Consider the following 20767-nt stretch of genomic DNA (forward strand, 5'->3'; position numbering starts at 1 on the left):
ATGGCGGGAAGAAGGGGTAGGACCCTGGTAGCAGGCCAGAGATGGGCAGGAGCTTAGGACAGGACACCGGTGGGATGATGAAGATGGCCCCCTCAGTCACCCCCCAAAAACTCTCCTCTCCATCCTGACTCTGGCCTCACCACCCCTCATGTGGACACTGCTCCAGGGCCTTTCCTGGCCCCCAGATTCCCCTTTCCCAAAGCCCCTCCTTCCCCTATCACCTCCCCCACCCACCCCAAGGCTCTCCATGCCCTACAAAACAGAGCCCAGGTCTCATGTCTGGCCTTCCCAGCCCTGACCATCCGTTTCCACCCCAACAGTGGCCTCAGATGGCAGGAGGGCCATGCCCAGGGTGTGGAGCACAGAACATGGAAAGGCACATGTACTGGCTTGTTTATTGCGCAAAGTCGTGAAGACTCAGTAAGGCACGGAGTCCAGGAAGGGGCCGGGGTGCCCTGAGGGATGTGGTCAGGAACACCCCAGGCTCAGTGCTGGGCACCCCATCCTGGGGAGTGCTCCCACTCTCAGAGTGGCTCTGAGTGCTCTCTCCTTCAGGTCCCTCTCCCGGGGAGCATGAGAATAAGGGGCCTTTTTTTCCCCAGAGGATGAGTGCAGGTGACGGGGGACAAGGGCAAGGAAGAGGCAGCTCTGTGGTTTGGGGGCAGTGGGAAGGTAGGGCTCAGGCTAGGGACCTGATGCTCCCCCCCATCCCCGAAGGCACTAAGAACAAGGGGCCCAGCTCAGGGGCAAGTCCTGGAGGTGGGTGCAGGCAGAGGCTCAGCGTGGCTGACTCCCTGAGCCCGGAGGCACCAAGAGGGCAGGCTGCCGGGGGCCACCTCAGCTAAAGTCGCGGTTTGGCAGGAGGAGCGGGGCCACCAGAGTCCACAGGTAAAGGACACAGCCCCGCCCAGCTGGCACAGATCTTCACCCACACGGCCGTCCATGTGCTGATCATCTTCCGGGTCTCGCCAGGTCTGGAACACACCGTCATCCCAGTGAGCCTGGCTTCCACCCCGTGTTGTGATGTCAGTTCTGGTCCTGCCCTTATGACCTGGTCGTGAGCCCTGACTTTGCCTCCTGGCTCTAGCCCATCTCTGATACTTTTGACACTTGGCCTTAGCTGTGTCTTTGACCCTAGATGTAGCTTTAGAAAACACCACAGATCTGACCCTGACCTCAATTTCAACACTGACCCCGGTCCTAGACTATAATATTATAACCTGACTCCTGGTCCCTGACTTTGGGGACCCTGGGGCTTCCTGACTGTAGTCCTAACCTCCAACCTTGACGCTGACCATCAATCCTGTAACTCCATCCCCGACCCCTGACCTCAGGACCAAGTTCCCATATCTCTGACCTTAATTCTAACCCTTGACCCTGTAACCCCAGCCCTAGGCCCTGACCTTGTTACTCTGATCTTAGTTCCTTGACCCGGCAACTTCAATCCTGGCTTTATGCCCTGCTAACCCCAATTATAACCAAATGATCCAATCTGTGACTTTATATGGCCCCAATCCCAACCCTTGAGCTCATGACTCCTATTCTTGACCCTGTGACTTTGACTCTAACCCCATATCCTTAAATCCAAATGCTCCAACCAGGAATCCCAACTCTGACCTTAAAATCCAAATTGCCACTCCTGATCTGTAGGCCCCATCTGCCCTGCACAGGCTCAGCGGCACCTCCTATGACCCCCACTTCTCAGGCACTTACTCCTGAGCAGACTAAGGCACTGGCTGGGAAGCCGGGAGGCATGGATGGACAGGCTCCATGGAGGGTCCTGGACAGACACCTCTATGCCCAAGCCTTCAGCAGTTATCAGGACAAACCAGGGGCGGGGTGGGGTGGGGGCAGAGGAGAGGAGACATGTGGCCCTCACACCCCAGCACCGTGGATTCCCTCCATGCCCGGCCAGGCTGCACGCACCTGTACCAGTTGGTGAGCGTCATCATTATGTGCAAGGATGCGAGCACCAGGCAAAAGTGGAAGAAAGAGTAGCTGTAGGTGACACCATCCTGCTCATTGTCGAAGGCCCGGCCCTGGCCGACCACCACCTGCTGCTGCTGTGGGGCCTCCAGTGCGGACGGGCACTCTTCCGTTTGCATCAGGTTGTTCACCTGCCAGTGGTCTGAGGAGCGCAGACTGTAGGGGAGGGAAGAGGAAGACAGGTAGGAAGCTCCAGGGGGCCCCCGGAGCCACGGCATTGGTCATAACAATGGGCACGACGGTTCCAGAACCTTGGGGCCTGGTGACCCACTGCTTAGGCTCTGGGCCCAGGGATTAGCTAACTGCTTTGACTCCGAACTCCACCCCTACTTGCTGTGTGGCTTTATAGTCAAGACACTTAACCTCTCTGAGCCTCTGTAAAATTGGGGATTATAGTACCTCCCTTGAAGAGTTGTCAGGAGGATTAATAACGTAAAGCCCCCAGAACTGTGCCCGGCACAGAGTATAAACTAAAGAAACAGGCACTATTATTCAGGTTGCCCATCTGCCATTTCCATAAACATATACTAAGTACCTAGTACTGCAAAAGACCATACCAGAGATGACGTTCATTGATAATATTAATGATTAAAAATACCCATTTGCCATTAAGTTTGTTTTCCTTCTATTAGTTAGGTGAGTAGTTTTATCAATGACATCTCCTTTGTTCAAGGTTTATTATAGGAAAATACTAACAGTGAAGAGATTTTGGTCATTTCTGTAATGAAGTCTTGATGTTTTTAACAGTATTTAAAAGTTTGAGACACAGAGCCAATTTTGAAAATCCAATTTGCATTTGGGGAAAAATGTGACTGAGAAGGAGATCTGGACCCCAGCTCCCACTACCTCCATCAAGCTGAGGAGTCACCCACTGAGCTTCTGCTGCCCCTAATCACCAAACATCATGGCAATATCCAATGCGTGGGAGCCCAGATCCTGGTGACATAGCTGGGCATGGGGGCCATTCTCAGGGGTCCCTGCCCTTGTGGCTGCTCTTGCTTCTTTGCCTCCTGGGTTTTAAGAACTGTGCTCAGGGGGCACCTGGATGGCTCAGTCAGTTAGGCATCCAACTCTAGATTTCAGCTCCAATCATGATCTCAGGGTCATGGGATCGAGCCCTGCATTGGGCTCTGCACTCAACAAGGAGTCTGAGATTCTCTCTCCCTCTCCCTCTGCCCCTCCTCCTGCTCATGCTCTCTCTCTCAAACAAATAAATAAAACTTTAAAAAAAAAAAAAAAAAAAAAGGAACTGTGCTAAGAACAGACAGGCCCCTGGGCTCTCAGAGGCCCTGCCCAGGGACTGCAGGCCAGGGAGGCATGCGTCCGGGGAGCAGCAGAAGGCACAGCTCTGAGCCTGGGTCAGGGCGGGCCGGGAATGTGTGCTCAAGCTCTGCGGCCACCATGTGCACATGGTCTCAGACAAGCGGCGGCCCCTCCTGAACCTCTAGTTTCCTTATCTGTAAAATGGACATAATATAGACCTTCCCAGGTTGAAAAAGGGATCAGATGAGGTGACAAAGTGAGATGTCTGTGAACTGCCCGGGCTTGACTTGGAGAAAGTGTTTTGGAAACAGTCAAAACTAAATGTGAAACAGCCTCAAAATGTTCAGAGGCAGGTGTGCTGCTCTTAAGAAAAGAGGCGCTGCTAGGGAGGGACCACTCGGGGAGGCCAGAGGAGCAGGAAAGAGGCTCCCTCCTGGCAGTCAGGGAGAGACATAGAAAGTGGCACTTGGAGCAATGCTGGGCCACGCAGAGTCAGTCATCGGTCTGCCAGATTTAGTGTAAACAGCAATTATACTCAGTATTATCATCTGGTGACTCTTACACAACGGCCAGTCACTGCCACCCAGCTGTGCAAATGTCCACAGTTACTTGCAATAAAAGCAAATGGTTATTTGGTGCCTACAACTTGCCAAGTTCTTTTCTAAGTGCCTCCAATGAAGTAGGTAATTTTTTTATCCTTATTCTACAGATAAGCAAACCAAGGCACAGAAAGGTTAAGCGACCTGCCCAAGGCTGCACTGCTGGTCAGTGGCAGTGCCAGGTTCAAACACAGACAGTTTGGTTCCAGAGTCCACACTGATAAGACCTGCTAAGATGCCTCTTAAAAAAACGTTGCGGGCGCCTGGGTGGCTCAGTGGTTGAGCGTCTGTCTTTGGCTCAGGTCATGATCCTAGGGTCTTGGGATCGAGTCCCACATCCGGCTCCCTGCATGGAGCCTGCTTCTCCCTCTGCCTATGTCTCTGCCTCTGTGTGTGTGTGTGTGTGTGTCTCATGAATAAATAAATAAAATCTTAAAAAAAAAACAAAACATTGCTATGTGACCTTAGATCTAAGCTGCCCTCTCTCAGATGAGACTATGGGGTCCCCACTGCCCCAAACATTGAAGGTTACCATCCTCCTTTTATGAGGAGGAAATTGAAGCTCAGAAAGGTTAAGCCACTTGCCCCAAGACCACACAGCAGGTGAGTGACAGAGCCTGCACCTGCTGACCCCCATCCATGCTTCTGCCCTGTTCCCACAGGTGTCTGCACGAGCCGGACACAGACAACCTGATGTGCAAGAAAGGGCCCCAGGCCAGGAGGCAGCTTCCAGCCGTGCCTCTGCTACCCTGTCACACTGTACCCTCAGAGGGACTCAGTTTTCCACCAGCAAAGGGCTAGACATGCCCTTGCCAAGGGCACCTCCCAGCTTAGTGTCCAGACTCCAGACCCCAGACCCTCCCCCCTCACTTGTGCCTTCAGGCCCCCAGTCACGATCCCTCCCCAGAAGCCAGCCCCCCACCATACCCGATGAAGAGGGTGCAGAGGATAAAGATGATGAGTCCCACGATGTTCGGTGCATCCCACCAGTGGGTCTCGTAGCCATCAGGGCCTGCCAGGACCGTCTCGTTGCTGAAGCGGGTCAGCAGGTGGGGGTTGCATTTCTGGTCTGAGGATGGGAGCACAGTCACCCTCAGCCCCTGTGGGCCAGATCTGAGGAAGGGCAGAGAGCCAACCCCAGTGGACAGATAGACATACAACCGACCATTCGACTCCCAGCAACAGACAGAACTTAGCAGACAAATGACAGAGAAGGAGATCCAGGAACAGACAGGGTCCTCTTACCTCCCCGAAGGACTAAGAAGGATAACAGGCTGGGCTAAGATGTCCCTGTCACCTGTGAGGGTCCCCAGCACTCCCCGGAAGGCTGCTGCAGACCCAGGAATGAGCCAGTCTTCATCAAACCCAGGCCTATACTCACCGGGGACACTGGACAGGGCCAACCAGGTGACAAACATGGTGTAGAGCGTGATGACAGAGGCCTGCAGCAGACCTGAGTTGGGCTGGGCATCCTGGCAAGAGCAGTCCATCAGCAAGACCCTGATCTGCCCTGGGGGATACCCCACCTGCACCTAGCCCACCAGAGACCTCAGGGACCCCCACCACCCTAGGGCCATCCCACCCCACACCCTCTAGGAAAACACAGTACCTGGATCATCGATCACCCACCCTGCCCATTAAAGGTGGAATCCTCATTCTTTCTCCTAACAGATAATTCCAGCCTCTCCCCTGCTGGGAACGCTCCCAGGGCAGCATCCCTTCACATTCGAATTAAAGCCCTCCCTAGTTTGCCTCTGCCTTCTCTCCCGCCCCCTCCCCCACAAGCTCCTGCTGACAACTGCGCTCCAGCCAAGGTGGCCTCCTCTCTGTCCACAGAACCTACCAAACCCTCTCCTACCTCAGGGCCTTTGCACTTGCTGTGCCCTCTCTCCGACACGGTCCTCCCCAACATCTCCACACAGCCAGCCTCTCCTTAGCATTCGGGCCTCAGCTCAGAGTTCCCAATGAGGCCCTGAAACCCCGACCCTAGCAGCAGCTCCCCACCCATCCACTCACCTACCTTTTGTCCACTCTCTTTAATTTCCCACATAGCATGTATTATCCCAAATTATCTTACTTGGCTTCATCTCGAAGCAGTTGTTCTTTCCCACCCTCATCACACACACTCTTGGAATTAAGAATCTAAGCTCCATGATTGAGAGCACAGGCTCCGGAGCCAGTTGGCCAGCTCTGCCCCTAGCTGGGCCCCCACTAGTTGTGTGACCTCAGGCATATCTCTTTCTTCCTCTAAGCCTCCCTTTACTCATCTGGAAAGTGGGGACGATGGCAATGCATGGACTACATGACAGGACAGGTGCTATCAATGGGCAGCTCTTGTCACTCGTCCTCTCTTTCTCACAGCTGCATCCCCAACAACCCCAAGAGGGCCTGGTACACTGTCGGCACTCTGGAAGTACTCACTGAAGGAATACTGATTGCTGTGTGAGCTGAGACAGAGGCATCACCTTCTCTGGGCTTTAATCTTCTCTGGGAAATAGAGGCTCAGACTAGATGGGAGGTTCCCCACCTTTCTGCTAAAGACTCTCAAAGGCTCCCCAAGCTACCTGTGAAACCTCTGGTCGGCTGACATCCCCAGTTGCAAAGCACCCCTGGGCTCATAGGGCTTTCTTTCTGAATAGCATGTGATGACCTGGAGCTGCACCCGTTACCCCAGATGTTCTGGGACTGAAAACTGTGCAACTGCACTTCCCATCACCACTTGTTGAGAGGTCTAGGAGTCATCACTCCGTGGTCCTCCCTAGCGGTCTCCAATAACAACAGTTAACGTCTGATGAATATCTATATGCCAGGCCCTTTTCTCTACACTCACAAACACTCATGCCATCCTGCGAGTAACTCCAAAGAGTAGGTATCACTCTCATTTTACATGACACAGAGAGGTTAAGGCACTTTCCCAAAGACACCCAGCAAGTAGACGTGAAAGCTGTGACTCCAACCTAGGGAGGCTGACTTGGGAACGCACACTCTTAGCCCAAGCCTCTGTGACTGATGGCCCTGCCCCAGGACCCCAAGGCTCCTACCAGCAGTCCCCCACACCCCAGGGCCTGGCATCAGGATGGACAGGCTCACCTGGACCTTGGGCAGGACGGCGACAATGGAGACACAGACACAGAGAGTGAGGTTGAGGCCGATGAAGATCTTGCCCTCGTAGCAGGTGCCGGGCTGGGTATAGTAGATGAACAGCAGTGTCACGGCCGCAATGGACAGCGTGTAGAAGAGGAGGGTGAAGAAGAAGAGGCCTGGGCAGAAGGGGTGGCAAGCGCTGGGTCAGGAGGCACGGGGACCCTGCCCCAACCCCTGAGGGGGCTGGTCGGGCAGGCCCCTGTGGGGGCCCTCGGCTTCCTCGGAGGAGGAAGGACACCCGTGTGCCTCTGTGAGTTTCCACCCCATCCTGAACCGAGATGACTCACTTGCCACGAATAAGTTAACCATGAAAAGACAAACAAGGAATACAAAACAGTCTTTCTAAAAGTCAACTGGAGGCACAGTGACCTGCTGAAGCCCCGCCCTCCCATCAGAGAGACCAGCCACTTCCGAGAGGTGTGGAAACCAAACCAGCACCTACGTGAGCCTTTCACCTCGATCGACTCAGGACTGAAAGAGAGCCGGACAGGGATCTGTTCAGCCACCGGGGCTTCAGGGACCCACTGTCATTGGGTTTGGTCTGGACTGTCTGTGCATGGCCAGTCCTGTAGGAACCACCAAGGCCTCTCTGGTCCGGCTCTCCTCTGACCCCCTCACCAAAGTCCCCCCAGAACCAGCCACCCCTCCCCCCACACACACCTTTCCCTCTATCTGCCTGGGACAGTCCCCTGTTGCCCTAAGGCAGGGGACTGCTCTAGAAGCCCCCCATGCTCTCCTCAAGCTTCAAGGATCCCCTGCTGTCAACAAGCCCCAGGCCCACCTGGAGGCTGACCTGGCTGACCCGAGGGCACTCACCAGCATACCAGGCCCGGGAGTCACATTCCTCAGCCTTGCCCAGCCACCGCTGGTTCCAGGAGTGTGCAAAGTCGATGAACAGCACCAGCTGGATGAGGATGAAGAGGAAGGAGCCCACGACACCAAAGTAGAACCAGACTGGGTGGGGAGAGGGAAGAGGGGTGAAAGGTGAGGGGACAAGGCCGTGGGGGAGCAGCCTGAGTGCCAGACTCCCTGGGATTCGTGCGGCAGGCATACCATGTGCTGTCTCCCTTGCACACGCATTTACTCATTCAACAATCATTGATGCCATGCCCTGCAATGGTGACACTGAGAAGAAGCAAAGTCCCTGCCCTCGGAGAACCCCTAGCTATGTACGGAGATGCAGTGTGGCAGGGTATGGGGCAGAGGTGAGGCATGTTTCACCTGCCTGCCCCCTACCCCCACCCTGGATGTTGTCCAGACAAGGCCATGTGACCAAGCACCAGAGCTCTATCTCCTTGGGTGGGGGTGGTGGGGGCTGACGACCCGGCCAGCAGCCCAGGGTCTGTGTGCCAATGCAAAGAGCAACCCCCACCAGGGCTCCTCCCTCCAGAGACCCCACTTCCCTCCTGGTAGCCCCCATCCCTCCCACCAAGGCCACCTACCGTCAGAGAAGGAGCCATCCGGGATATAAAACGCGCCCACGGTGATGCCCACAAGGATCAGGAACTTGAAGAACCAAAATCTATTGGGGGTGGGGGGGACAGACCAGGGAGCTAAGTTGGGGGAGGGGACCAGGCCCGGCTCCTAGGACCCCCACCCTCAAAGAGCAGGTATAAGTGAAGATGGTCTGATGGCCACAGAAAGTCTTTCCTGGCCCTAGAAAAAACCCTGAGGGACAGAGGGAAGGACTTAGTCGGAGTAACAGTGGTCACCCAGGTTCTTGTCCCAACTGTGTCACTAAAGTCCTGTGTGGTCTTAGGCATGTTCTCATCCTTTCTGACTTCTATTTCTTCCTCTGAGAAGCGGGAAGAACTAAGTGAGTTGATCTCTGTGCTTGGGTGGCTCCGGAGTCTGGGAGCAGGGCCCGGAGATGGTTGGAGGCCGGCAGGGGGCAGAAACCACAGTGTGAGGGGGTCCCAGCTGCAGGCGGGGGTGCCCTCACCCATTCTGGATGGCAGCCCTGGGGTCCCGGCTGCTGCGCACGCAGATCATGAGCAGGGTGAAGAGGAAGAAAAAGGCTGCCGTCGCAAAGCACATGCGGTAGACAGCGCGGTGGCCGAGCAGGGAGCCACAGTCAATGTGTCCCTGCAGGATGATGGAGGTCCCGGCCCCCTCCTCGCACACCCATGGCAGCTGTGGGGAGACAGAGCAGCGTGAAGGCCCCCAGAACCCTGGGCTGACTTTGCCAAGGCCGGCCAGGAGGGAAGCTCCCTCCTACCCCTCCATCCTCACCCCCACCCACCCTTGGGGCTGAAGTCCTGTGAGTGAGCCTGGGACAGATGGGGACACATGGTTCAGTGACAGATCCTTACTCTCTGCTTATTTCCCAGAACCCCCGGGGACTCTGGGGGAAGGAGAGATTCCAGGGCCCCTCTTGGACAGAACCAGAGTCTCTGAGGTGGGGGCTGAGAATCTGCTTTTCTAGCACACTCCTCAGGACATCCATACCTTCTCACACATTCAAATGTCAGAGCCATTGGCCTAAATGTCACACTGGGTTTGTGCCAGACTCTGAAACGCTGGGATGAAGGGAAGAGTGAGGACCCCAAACAAGGTTCGAGCAGTAAGATGGGGAAAGCATGGCCCAGGGCTAGTGTCCTGGGGACAATGATGATTCATCAGATTCTCCAAGGGGCCCACAGCTTATGAGAGGCAAGAATTCCCATGTGAGGTTCAAACTCTCCTCCCCATGTGAAGAAACGCTTCCATCACCAACCCTGGATAGCGGGCGCACCAGGATATGCCCGCCCAGCCTTCTTGATTATCTGGGACCTCAAGCCCAGGCCCCCCAGCCTGGAGCAGCAGGGCCTTTGCTGTGGGCCGGGGTCCCACAGGCTGGCCCCCTCCCCTGCCGGTCCCCGGGCCACTTACCTTGTAGAGCTGGCTCTCCACGCCAGGGCTCAGCATGATGACAGACACCAGCACTCCCAGGAAGAGGAAGGCCGTGAAGATGAGGCGGGTCACGGTGGAGTTGGGGCTGGAGGGGCAGCAGCCGCACAGAATGCAGGGGGCAGAGCCGCAGAGGCAGGACGCCTGTGGAAGGGCAGGATGGTGCCCTGACTCCCTGCCTCCTCTCCCCATCCCCGCCCACGCAGGAGCACCCACCACAGACCCATTCCATGTCTCCAAATCCTTGCCAAGCCTACCCTCCCTGTCCCCGGCAGGGGCACATCTCCTCCTCAGACGTTATCCCGTTGCACTTTCAAGCCCCAAAGGGCACTGCGGAAACCAAGCTGCAAAAAGGTCAGGTCTCAGTTTCTTACATAAGAGGAGGCAGAGTGGTATAAAAAAAAAAAGAAAAGAAAAAAAAAAAGATAGATCCAGAAGACCAGTTCCAACGCGGATAAGCTGTGTGGCCCTATACAACTCACTCAACCTCTCTGAACCTCAGCTTCCTCATCTATAAGATGGGAAGCATAATGGTACCTAATTCTCATAGGAATTTTACATTGTAACGCGCTTCCTTTTCCCCCTCCCGGTTTGGCTTTTCTCCACAGGACTTACTATCATCTGACAGGCTTTCTATTTTGCTCATGTTTGTCAGCCCCCCTTTTCTAGCATGTAAGTTCCGCCAGGGCAGGGGTTTTGTTCACTGCGGTAGACCCAGGAATTGGAATGGTGCTTGACTCACAGCAGGAGCCTAGTGACTATCAACTGAACAAAGGTAAAGTGTCTGGCATAGCCCCAGACATATGTTAAGACTGCAAGAAACAGCAAGCACATGATAAACATCCACTGAACGAACGGAATGCGGAGTTATGATTTCCTGCTCCGGGGCCAGACCTGTCCTGGACAGCAGGGGCCGTCTCACCCTCTCCCTCTCCTGGCTCCTCTGCCCAAGCCGGTGTCAGCCCCTGCACTCCCTGGGCTGGCTGAAATTATTTGGGGGCTGGTGGTGCCACTCTATTCACAGCTGGCATCCCGAAATAGGACTCACCCCTCTGGGAACCGGGCCTACATCCGGATACATCTGGTCATCAGTTTTCTCCCCCCCAAGACAGCCCAGCCCTTTACTCAAGTGTTTAAGAGTCAAGAACAAGAAAGATAGTGGCTCTGCCCTCCCTCAAGAAAGACACTCAACAATCATTCCACCTGTCATGGTCACTGCCGCCCGAAGAGTCACAGACAGGGGCTGACTTCAGACTGGGGGTAGTGGGTCCCTTCCAGGAAGAAGTGACAACTCTGCTTCCCTTCTTCCCAAGAGTGGAAACGCCCCTGGAAATGCTCCTTGTTACCCATCTCTCTCACCCACGAAGCCAAGGACCAGTTTGCTAAATGAAATGCCTGCAGAATGAATTTCCTCTTCATGGTCCAATCATAACTGGTCTAGCAATGTCTGGTTATATCTTGCGCCCCCACCCCAAACCCTGCCTCCTACCCGACTGCCTTTTGTGGGAGAAGGGATAAGAAACGTATTTTAGAAACCATAAAGAACACTCTGGCAGACAGACAGACTAGCTATTAGTCCCATTTTACAGATAAGGAAACTGAGATTAGAGCAGTCAAGAATGTGCCAGAGTCATCCAGCAAGCGGACAGTGGTGCTGAGATTCAAGGAGTAACCAGACGGCATTCCTTTAGGAGTTGCTCCGTCCCAGGCACCACGGAAAGCACCTTATCTACGTTAAGTGTCACTGACACTGTGCAATAAGTGTGTTATCACCTCCCACTCACAAATGGGGAAAATAACTCAGAGAGGTCATAGCAGGTAAGCTGAGGTCTGAACCCATTCTGTCTGTACCAAGGGCCCACTAGCTCATTGATGGCAGCCTCATTTAATTTCAAAACACCCCAGGGATGGAAACAATCCCTCTGATGCCAGAGAAAAACAGTGGAGGCCCACAAGCACTGATCTTGGGAACCACGTGTGGACGAGCCCAAGTCAGGACCGGGCTCTGGCTTGTTACCACTTCAATTTGAGACATCTGAGACACAGGAAAAGCTGTCCCACTGCAGTCAGGGAGCCTGGCCTTTCAACTCGCTCTAATTCTTGGAGGTCAAAATCCAGGTGTTCCTGACACCCGAAACTTCTGGATTTCCAAGGGCTGGTAGCCAGAAAGACCAGGTCAGGGAGAGAAAAGCACATGCCAGCCCCCACCACCAGCTGTTTCGGGTGCATCCTCAGAATCCATCTTCGGTTCTGACCCAGTCACTCCACCCCTGAGGCATCGCTCCTACAAGAATCTCTTTCTGCAGAAGTACCAGCTCACAGGAGTAAGAGCAGCCGTGCACACACACACACACACACACACACACACACACGCCAGTTCATGGTGGCACTGTTCACACCCCAGGAAAGTAATAGAGGGAAATTTAAAATGACTAAATGCTCATCCATACGTTGTGGTCCTCCCCTAAGAGTGCTCTCTGCTAAATGCAGCCGATGTGTCAGTAATATTTAAAGGGGTACATGTAACTAAATATAATTAAATATAAATTATATCTCAATAAAGCTGATTTTATTACTAAAAGAGAAAAAATTTAAATTAAGACCAAAAAATATAAAGCACAAAGCTTTAGGTTTTTTTGAGCTTAGTAGAATCTCAAGAAACTGGGCATCTGGGTGGCTCAGTGGTTGAGCGTCTACCTTGGCTCAGGTCGTGATTCCCGGGGTCCTGGATCGAGTCCCGCATCGGGTTCCCCACAGGGAGCCTGCTTCTCCCTCTGTCTATGTCTCTGTGTGTCCCTCATGCATTAATAAATAAAATCTTAAAAAAAAAAAAAAAGAATCTCAAGAGACTGCATGCAAATCACCTAAAGGTCCTGCACCAGGGATCAGTGGTAGTCCATTTATCCCATGGAACGTTACAGGGGCAGGAAAGAAAAAAGTCACCAGGATGCAGAGCAACATGAACTAACTTTTATGACACAATGCGAAAAGCCAAGGCAGACATAACATTGCTCCTGTGCTAAGATTACAACCACCTCCCACCTCCCCACCTGCTCACCTCCACGTGCCCACAGGAGAGCAGCAGCAACAGAGAAGCACCAAAACTCTGGCTGTTGTTTAGCAGCAGCCAGGTTCTTGGAATGGCAAATCAGAACATCTAAGCTCTGCAAGCTGAAGCTTCCAGCTTTCAGGCTGCGAGGCTCCTAGACATTCAACTGGTCTGGCTTCTCTCTCTGAGGAAGAATCACCCGGAAGGCAGCCTCTGCTGCTTACGCACTGCCAACGACAAGGCGCTCACTACCTCCTAGGGCAAGCTGAACTGCTCTGGAAGCATGCGTGGTTTGGCATGGTGGCAAGAGGCTGTCACTGATCATTTACACTCTCTCCTGGCTGTCCCTAAAGCCAGGGACGTGGGTTCTCTGGACCATTTCTGGGGCACTGGGGAGGCGGGAGGGGGGTAGGCAACTAGGGTTGTTTTGTTTAAAATTAACTGACCCTCCACTTCTGGATATTTGTCAAAAGCAAGGACTCAAGCAGATATCTGTACACCCATGTTTATAACAGCATTATTCACAATAGCCAAAGGGTAGAGGCAACCCGGGTGCCCATGACTGATGAATGACTAAACCCCATGTGGAATATACATACAAGGGAATATTATTGAGCCTTAAAAAGGAAGAACATTCTGACACCTGCTACAATACAGACTACCAAAAAAAATAAATAAATAAATAAAAAAAAGAAAAAAAAAATACAGACTACCACACAGACAAACCTTGGGGACATTGTAGTGAATGAAATACACCAGACACAAAAGGACAAATGCCATACGATTCCACTGATAGGAGGACCTAGAGCAGTCAAATTCAAATTCACAGAGACAGAAGTAGACTGGGGGTTCCCAGGGGCTAGGGGAAAGGAGAAGACTACTATTGAATGGGTAGAGAGTTTCATTTGAGGAGGATGAAAAAGTTCTGAAGATGGATGGTGGGGATGAGTGCACAACAACGAGAATGTAGGTAATGCCACTAAACCGTATAAAACTTTAAAATGGTTAAAATTGTCAGTTTTATATATTATGTGCATTTTACCACTATAAGGAAAAAGGAGGGGGCAGTTTTCAAGGAAGAGTAAGAAGTTAGCCAGGTGAGGAAGGGAAAGGTGTTCCTACAAAGGGAACAGCACGTGTGAAGCGGCCACAAACACTATCTTTGGAGCAGCTGTCAAAGGAAGAAGCAAGAAGGATGATGTAAGTGATGACCGGGGTCCCTGTGGGCCATGTCAAGGCTTCTGCTCTTTATCCTGAAGGCAATGAGCAACTACTGCTCCAGGAGAAGCAGAGCATCAGATCTGCATTACAGAAATACCACTTTGGCCACAGATGGAAGACAGATCCGGGGGGTGGTGTGCAGTACCTCCGGGAACAGAGAGAGCAAGCTAGGGGAACAGATTGCAAGGGAAAAAAGACAGATACTAGAATTTTTGCTGTGTGTTTCAACCCACCATATTTCCCCCTTCAGACACTACCCTTCATTTGGGATGATATCATAAAAATAGATATCCATTTTAAATATATATATATATATCATATTTCGTAAGATAAATTACAAGCTCCTTGAAAACAAAAAAAAATGTTCAATTGAAATTTTAAAAAAGATTTTATTTTTAAGTAATCTCTACTAGACCCAACATGGGGCTCAAACTCACATCCTTGAGATCAAGAGTCATGGGCTCCCGACTGAGCCAGCCAGGAGCCTCTAGAATGGTAATTTTTTATGTTATATACATTTTGCCACGGTGAAATTTTAAAAATTCCCCATAAGGATGGGGTGCACCCTGTAGACTTCACGAATAGCCCCAATACCAGCTGAGCTGCCCTAGGACTAGACCAAACTACTCGTGCACACCTACTTCCCCATGCAGCGCAAAGAATAGAAGGCCGAGTCTTGGCTCTGCCACGAACTTGCAGTATGACCTTAGACAAATCCCTTTTCTCTGCAGGGCTCAGTTTCTTCAGCCATAAAATGGGCTCCTGGGAAGGACAGTGAAGTGGCTCAGAGCCCAGGATCTGCAGAAAGTCCCAGTGTCAGTAGCTTCACCAATTCCCCAAATGTGGTCTTGAGCACTTTCCCATCCTGGGATGCTTAGAGTGGCCACTGCGCACCAGCTTCGTGCTCATCTCTACTTATTCCCTCAGTCCCAGAGAAAAGGGGAAGAGATTGCCTGCTGACTTCCGGGGGGTGGGGGAGAGGCCATGCCAAGATTGGAGTCCCATCGTCTGACCCTTTCACCTGCCCTCACATGTAGTGCACAGAGAATTTGATTCGGCGGCATGCAGATAGTACAGAAGGCCCTCCCTAAACATTTGCTGACTGTCCAGCCCACCAAGTACTGGCTGGCCTGGGGACTCCCACCCCATTGTGGGCCCATCTGATCTCCGAGGCAGGACTTACCCTCGGCCCAATACAAACACCAACCTTAAGGCATGATGAGCAGATGCAAATGCATCATGGCTGGAAGTCTCCTCCATGAATCCACAAACTCCAAAATGTTCCCCCCAAGATGCCCAGGAACTCCCTATTAGCACTTTCCTCCAGTGCAGCAAATCTCCATTGAAACCGGTTGTTTGGGATCCCTGGGTGGCGCAGCGGTTTGGCGCCTGCCTTTGGCCCAGGGCGCGATCCTGGAGACCCAGGATCGAATCCCACATCAGGCTCCCGGTGCATGGAGCCTGCTTCTCCCTCTGCCTATGTCTCTGCCTCTCTCTCTCTCTCTGTGACTATCATAAATAAATAAAAATTAAAAAAAAAAAAAAAAAAAAGAAACCGGTTGTTTTTAGTTTGTTGTTTGTTTTAAGTAGGCTCCACGCCAGGCATGGAGCCCAACACAGGGCTTGAATTAACAACCCTGAGATTAAGACCTGAATTGAGATCAAGAGTTGGACACTTAATCGACTGAGCCACCCAGCCACCCCTGAAACAGGTTATTATCGGTGCCCAGTAACACCCAATTGTACCACCTAATACTGTGTGGCTGTGGGGAAATCACTTTCCCTCTCTGATCCAGATTTGTCATCTGTGAAATAGGAATAATATTAACTGCTTCACTGGGGTCATAGTGAGGATTGAATGAGAGGACACATACAGAGTACCACCACGGGGCAGCGCTGGGCCCTGAGTGAGGGCACAGTGATGGTGGCTGTTGTTGGTGTCTTTATCTGAAATAGGAGAACTATGTCACAGGGCTGGAGGGAGAACCAAGAAGACAGCATGGTGAGGGGCTGAGCACAGCGCCTGGCATGTGGTAGGAACTCAGTAAATATCAGAGGTCAGAACCCCAAGGGGAGGCCACTGAAAGGAGGGACAGGTCTCCTGCAGATATTAGATACCCAGTTCTACCCTAGACCCACCCTGTCCCTGGGGCACCCTGGATGTGAAGGGAGGGAAGGTGCAGGCCTGGACCAGGAATCAGATTTTAATCTTGACTGTGCAGTTCCCTATCCGTTCTCTGTGCAACCTCTGGAAAGTTGGCTAACCTCTCTGAGCCTCAGTTTGCTGAGGGTTTCAGCAAGCCTGTCAGGTGCCTCTGGCCTCAGCATTGTCAGATTTCGTGACTCAGCCGCCAGCTTAGGCTCCAGAGGGAGTTCTCCGCCCACCTTTCCAAGAAGGTAACAACAATAGAGCCACTCACAGTCGCCAGGAAGTAGGTGGGGCACTTTTCCACCTTCCTCAAACAGAATTATGAAGGAGGCAGATGGGGAGACTGAGGCACGAGGGGGGCGGTGGGGGGCTTGGCGGGTCACCCTCAACATGTGCCACTCCCAGGCCAGCCTGGCCAAATGGAAACCTGGTCAACGTGGAGGAAGCTCTCCCTCCCGCACCAGGAAGCAAACCTTTCTTGGCCAGAAACCAGCCCAAACCTAGAATTTGCTGGGCAGAAAGGGATCTCAGAAACCAATTCTTGATTCCTGGGATCGTGGGCCCACACACGCGGGTGCGCACACACAGTTCACAGGCGGGTAAATGGAGGCCCAGAGAGGACAAGAGACTGTCCAGGGACCCTGTCTACAGCCTCTGTGCAGCCAGCATTTTCAGAAAATGGTTGTAAAGTACATCTCTAGATCCCGAAGCCTCCACTCCTCCACCCCATCCTAACACACCCGCACACGCACAAATCAGGAACAAAGGAAAGCAAGTCCTGAGATTCAGCAGCCACCAGACCCCCCCCCCCTTCCTCTCCGCTTCTCTTTGTGTAGAGCAGAGGGGGAGGGAGCTGCCTGAATGAACCTCGGATTTAATGAGGGGAAGAGGGAAAGGAGAAAGGGCCTCCCAGCCGGGGTCTGGCTGAAGCTCCTCCCCTTTGCTGGCTGCGGCCCCAAAACAGAGGCTGGTGCCCCCGAGGTCCCTGAGCCCCAGCACCAGATGCTCTCCCCACCCACGCACTCCAACCTCCCCCAGTCCCTGGGTCTTCCAACCCGGAGTTGGGCCCGGGGGCTGTGGCGACCCCAGCCGACCTCACTCAAGGGGGCCTCCCCCCCACGCCCATTTCAGGCTCCGGGGGCCCAGAGCGGAAGGGTCTGGGGCTCGCCGGGGAAGGGTCCAGGGTTTAGTGTGCGCCAGCCTGAAAGAGGCAGACACAGGATGCAGACAGACAGACTGGACGGTAGGCGAGACGGGCAGACAATGACTGATGGAGAAGCCGCCGACCCACAAAGACAAGTGGGATACACGCGCGGACGGAAAGAGACGTCAGACAAATACAAATGGACCAACTGAGGCCGGCGGGCAGGGCGACAGACTGACGGACGGATTGCCAGAGGGACAGAAAGACACCCGGCAGAGTGGGGCAGGGGCCAGGCGGGCCACACAAAGAGTCAGTGTCCCAGAGGGAGGACAGGCGCGCCAGGTGGGGCGAGGGGCCGCAGCGCGCACGCCCAGCCCCGGCTCCGGCCTCAGTCTCCCCGGTGCCCAGGGGGGCGCCCGCCCGGGCCCGCCCCTCCCCCGCCGCCCGCCGCGCCCCAGCAGCCCCAGCCCCAGCCCCTCCCCCGCGGTAACCCGAGCCCCGACGCCAGTTGTCCCCGGCGCCCGCGGGTCCGGGATGGGGGGGCCCGGGGACGGGGGGACCCGAGGGCGAGCGGCGGGGCGCGGGCCCAGAAGCACAAGTTTAGAGGAAGGGAAACGAAGAAACTATTCGGAGGAAGAAGACGGGACAAAAGTGCGGGGCCGAAGAAGGAGCCGGCGGCGCGGGCGGGCGCGGGGGTCGGGACTCACGCAGCTGAGCAGCGAGCAGGCCCCCAGGCAGGCCCCCATGGCGGCGGCGCGGGCGCGGGGCGCGGGGCGCGGGGCGCGGGGCGCGGGCGGCGGGATCGCTCGGCTCCGGGGCGCCCGGTCCTGGCACCGCCCCCGCCCCGCCCCGCCCCGGCCGGGCCCGCCCCGTCCCGCCCCGCCCCGCCCCGCCCCGCCCCACCTGCCGAAGCCGCTCGCCGCTTTCCGGCGGCGCTCGGAGCCTCCCGAGGGTCACCTGCGGCAGGTGCGCCGGGCCGGACAGGTAGGGAATGTGAGGGGACCCGGGACTCCCGCGGCCCGGCGAGCCGTGCAGCCGCACCCGACTCTGCCCCGGCTCAAGTCCTGGTCCAAAGTTAGGGTTTGGAAAATCCCGAGTTCCAACGAGGCTACCGTGTGACCTTACAACACTGTCCCCCCTCTACAGGGGGGCAGAAACCGAGTGACGGGCACTCCAAACTCCTGGTGTAGAGCCTCTACCCAGTGCACAGGTGTTGAATGGTGCACGATCAGATAAAGAAACTTGGGCAAGTCACTTCACCTCTCTGAGCCTCAGTTTCCCCATCTGTAAAGTGTAGATACCCACGTCATGGGGCTGTTACAACACATAGTAGATGCTCACAAATGTGAGCTCCTCGTCATCCTTGTTTCTCCTAAAACCCCGGACTCACACTCTTTCAGCCATCCTTCCCTCCATCCACCTGTTCTTCAAGCTCTACTGACTCCTGTCTTGGGCCACGAGTTCCCCTGAGCCTTCTTGCTGGCTGGCTTATTGTTCCCGAGAGATGCCCAAACTCTGGCCCCCAGCTAAGGAGGTCAGAAGCAGGGCCAACTGTGCTGCAAGGGTAGGTGAGAGAGACCCAGAAGCAGGGCTCTGTAATTACTCTCAGTTTACCCTCTGGCTCTCTCCTCCTCTCCTCGCACAACCCTAGATACATAATGTTAGGGCAGGAAGTCCAAGTGCCTCACAGCTGGCCCTGGAGCCAAAGTTCCGCCCCGACTGCCTCCTTGGGTGATTCATGGAGTGCCAGGCTATTCACTGCTACCAGGACAGTTCCACAAACACACCCTACAGCTTCCCTCCTCTTCACTTTTGTCCACATGATGCCCTCCCCCTGGAAAGTCCTTTTTTCCCCCTCACCCCCTCTCTCTGCCCTTGGAAACCTTGCTCACATCCTGGTTCTTCTCAGTAAAGAGAACCACCACTGTCCCTAAGCCACTACCAGGCCCCATTAGGAATGAATATCCTCCAGCTTCCCTGTGTTTCTACCATGTGGGCTTCTGTTTTGGCCTCACAAATAACTCAAGTTGCCACAAAGCCCAAGCAAGTACCAAACTCTTTTCACCTACATGGGCTCGTCCAAGCTTCACAATCACCCTAAGAAGTAGATTCATTCCCCGCCCCACCCAATTTACAGATCAGAAAACTGAGGCTCAAAGTAAAGTGCTGTGCCATCTGTAAACCGAGCCCTGAAGGAGCACTGGCTGTGACTATTGTGATTGTTGTTATTGTTGCTCTAAGGCCACACAGGTCAGAAGGACAGAGCTGGAAGACCACCGGGCCTAGCCTTGACCTTGGAACCCAAGGCCTGTCCTGACACCTCATTGCCTCTCTTCCCTGGTCGGAGACCCTCAGGAGACTCTGAGCCACGAAGGGACTGTCCAAGTCATGTGTGGCCACCCGTCCCCTGACCTGGGCCCAGCACCAGGCCTGGCATAGTAAGCGGCTGGTGCTTGCTGAATGAAGGTGCATCTGAACTTCCACCAGGAACACAGTTTCTTCAATTGGTGGTGATCGATGCTCTGATCCCCAAACAGCCCATTCATAGTCCTCTTCTCCTCAGCAATCCTCTGTGTCTGAGATGCCACCAAGCAGTCTGAGGGGAGCCCTTCCCACAGCCACCCCCCACCCCAGGGTCAGCACCTTTGACATCAGTGCCCCAAGGGTGTAACTCACCCTTCTTCTCCCTCTTCCATGGCCTGATCCAGGAGGAAGAGCCCAAGACCAAGACAAGCAACAGCTGAGACTCTTCATAGCCTGTGTCACCCTCTGCCATCCTGGGGCTCACTTCACCTCCCTCCCTTCCCCTGAAATGGGGATGCTTATCCTGCTTAACCTCACAGAGCAGTTGTGAACATCTAGAAAGCATTCAAAGAAATACGCAGTTGTCTGAAAGGAGGGAGGGATTAGTGAAACCACAAGTACCTGACCCTATCTGGTTTTAGATTGCAATTTTCCAGAGCACTGCTGTTATCCTGGCCCAACCCTGCCCAAGATCCCCAAGACTTAAGCTAGCAGCCCCCTGGGCCCCATGGCACCCTACACAGAAGGGCCAACAGTGCTGCAGACAACTCACTGGGCTGACTTGTTCCGGTGACTCCTCCTCTTTCAGCCTCATGCTTCTCATCTGTAAAACGGAGACCATCATTTTTGCTTGAGCTGTCTCAGGGGATTATTGAGAGATAAAATTTGGAGGAAGATAAAGAGGCCTCATTTCTTGTATCTTGCCTAGCCCGCCCGCCCACCTGTCTCCCGGCCTTGAACCTCATTTGTGGGCCAGAGTCACTCTGTCTCTCACATCTCCAGAGGTAAGATCACAGTCA

The 20767-nt window shown here is 54.1% G+C and overlaps 1 protein-coding gene across 1 annotated transcript; it reads right to left on the reverse strand.

The window, feature by feature from the left end:
* Positions 1-381: 381 nt before the first annotated feature.
* Positions 382-18293, reverse strand: SERINC2 (serine incorporator 2). Its single transcript, XM_025447577.3, is given in 11 exon segments — positions 382-897; positions 899-974; positions 1927-2142; positions 4776-4917; positions 5230-5320; positions 6939-7108; positions 7809-7946; positions 8435-8514; positions 8935-9125; positions 9864-10025; positions 18152-18293. Coding segments are annotated over 11 exon segments (1365 nt in total). The 5' UTR covers positions 18191-18293; the 3' UTR covers positions 382-837.
* Between the last annotated feature and the right edge of the window lie 2474 nt (positions 18294-20767).

The sequence above is a fragment of the Canis lupus genome, chromosome 2 (genome assembly GCF_003254725.2).
Source record: "Canis lupus dingo isolate Sandy chromosome 2, ASM325472v2, whole genome shotgun sequence".
NCBI lineage: Eukaryota > Metazoa > Chordata > Mammalia > Carnivora > Canidae > Canis > Canis lupus.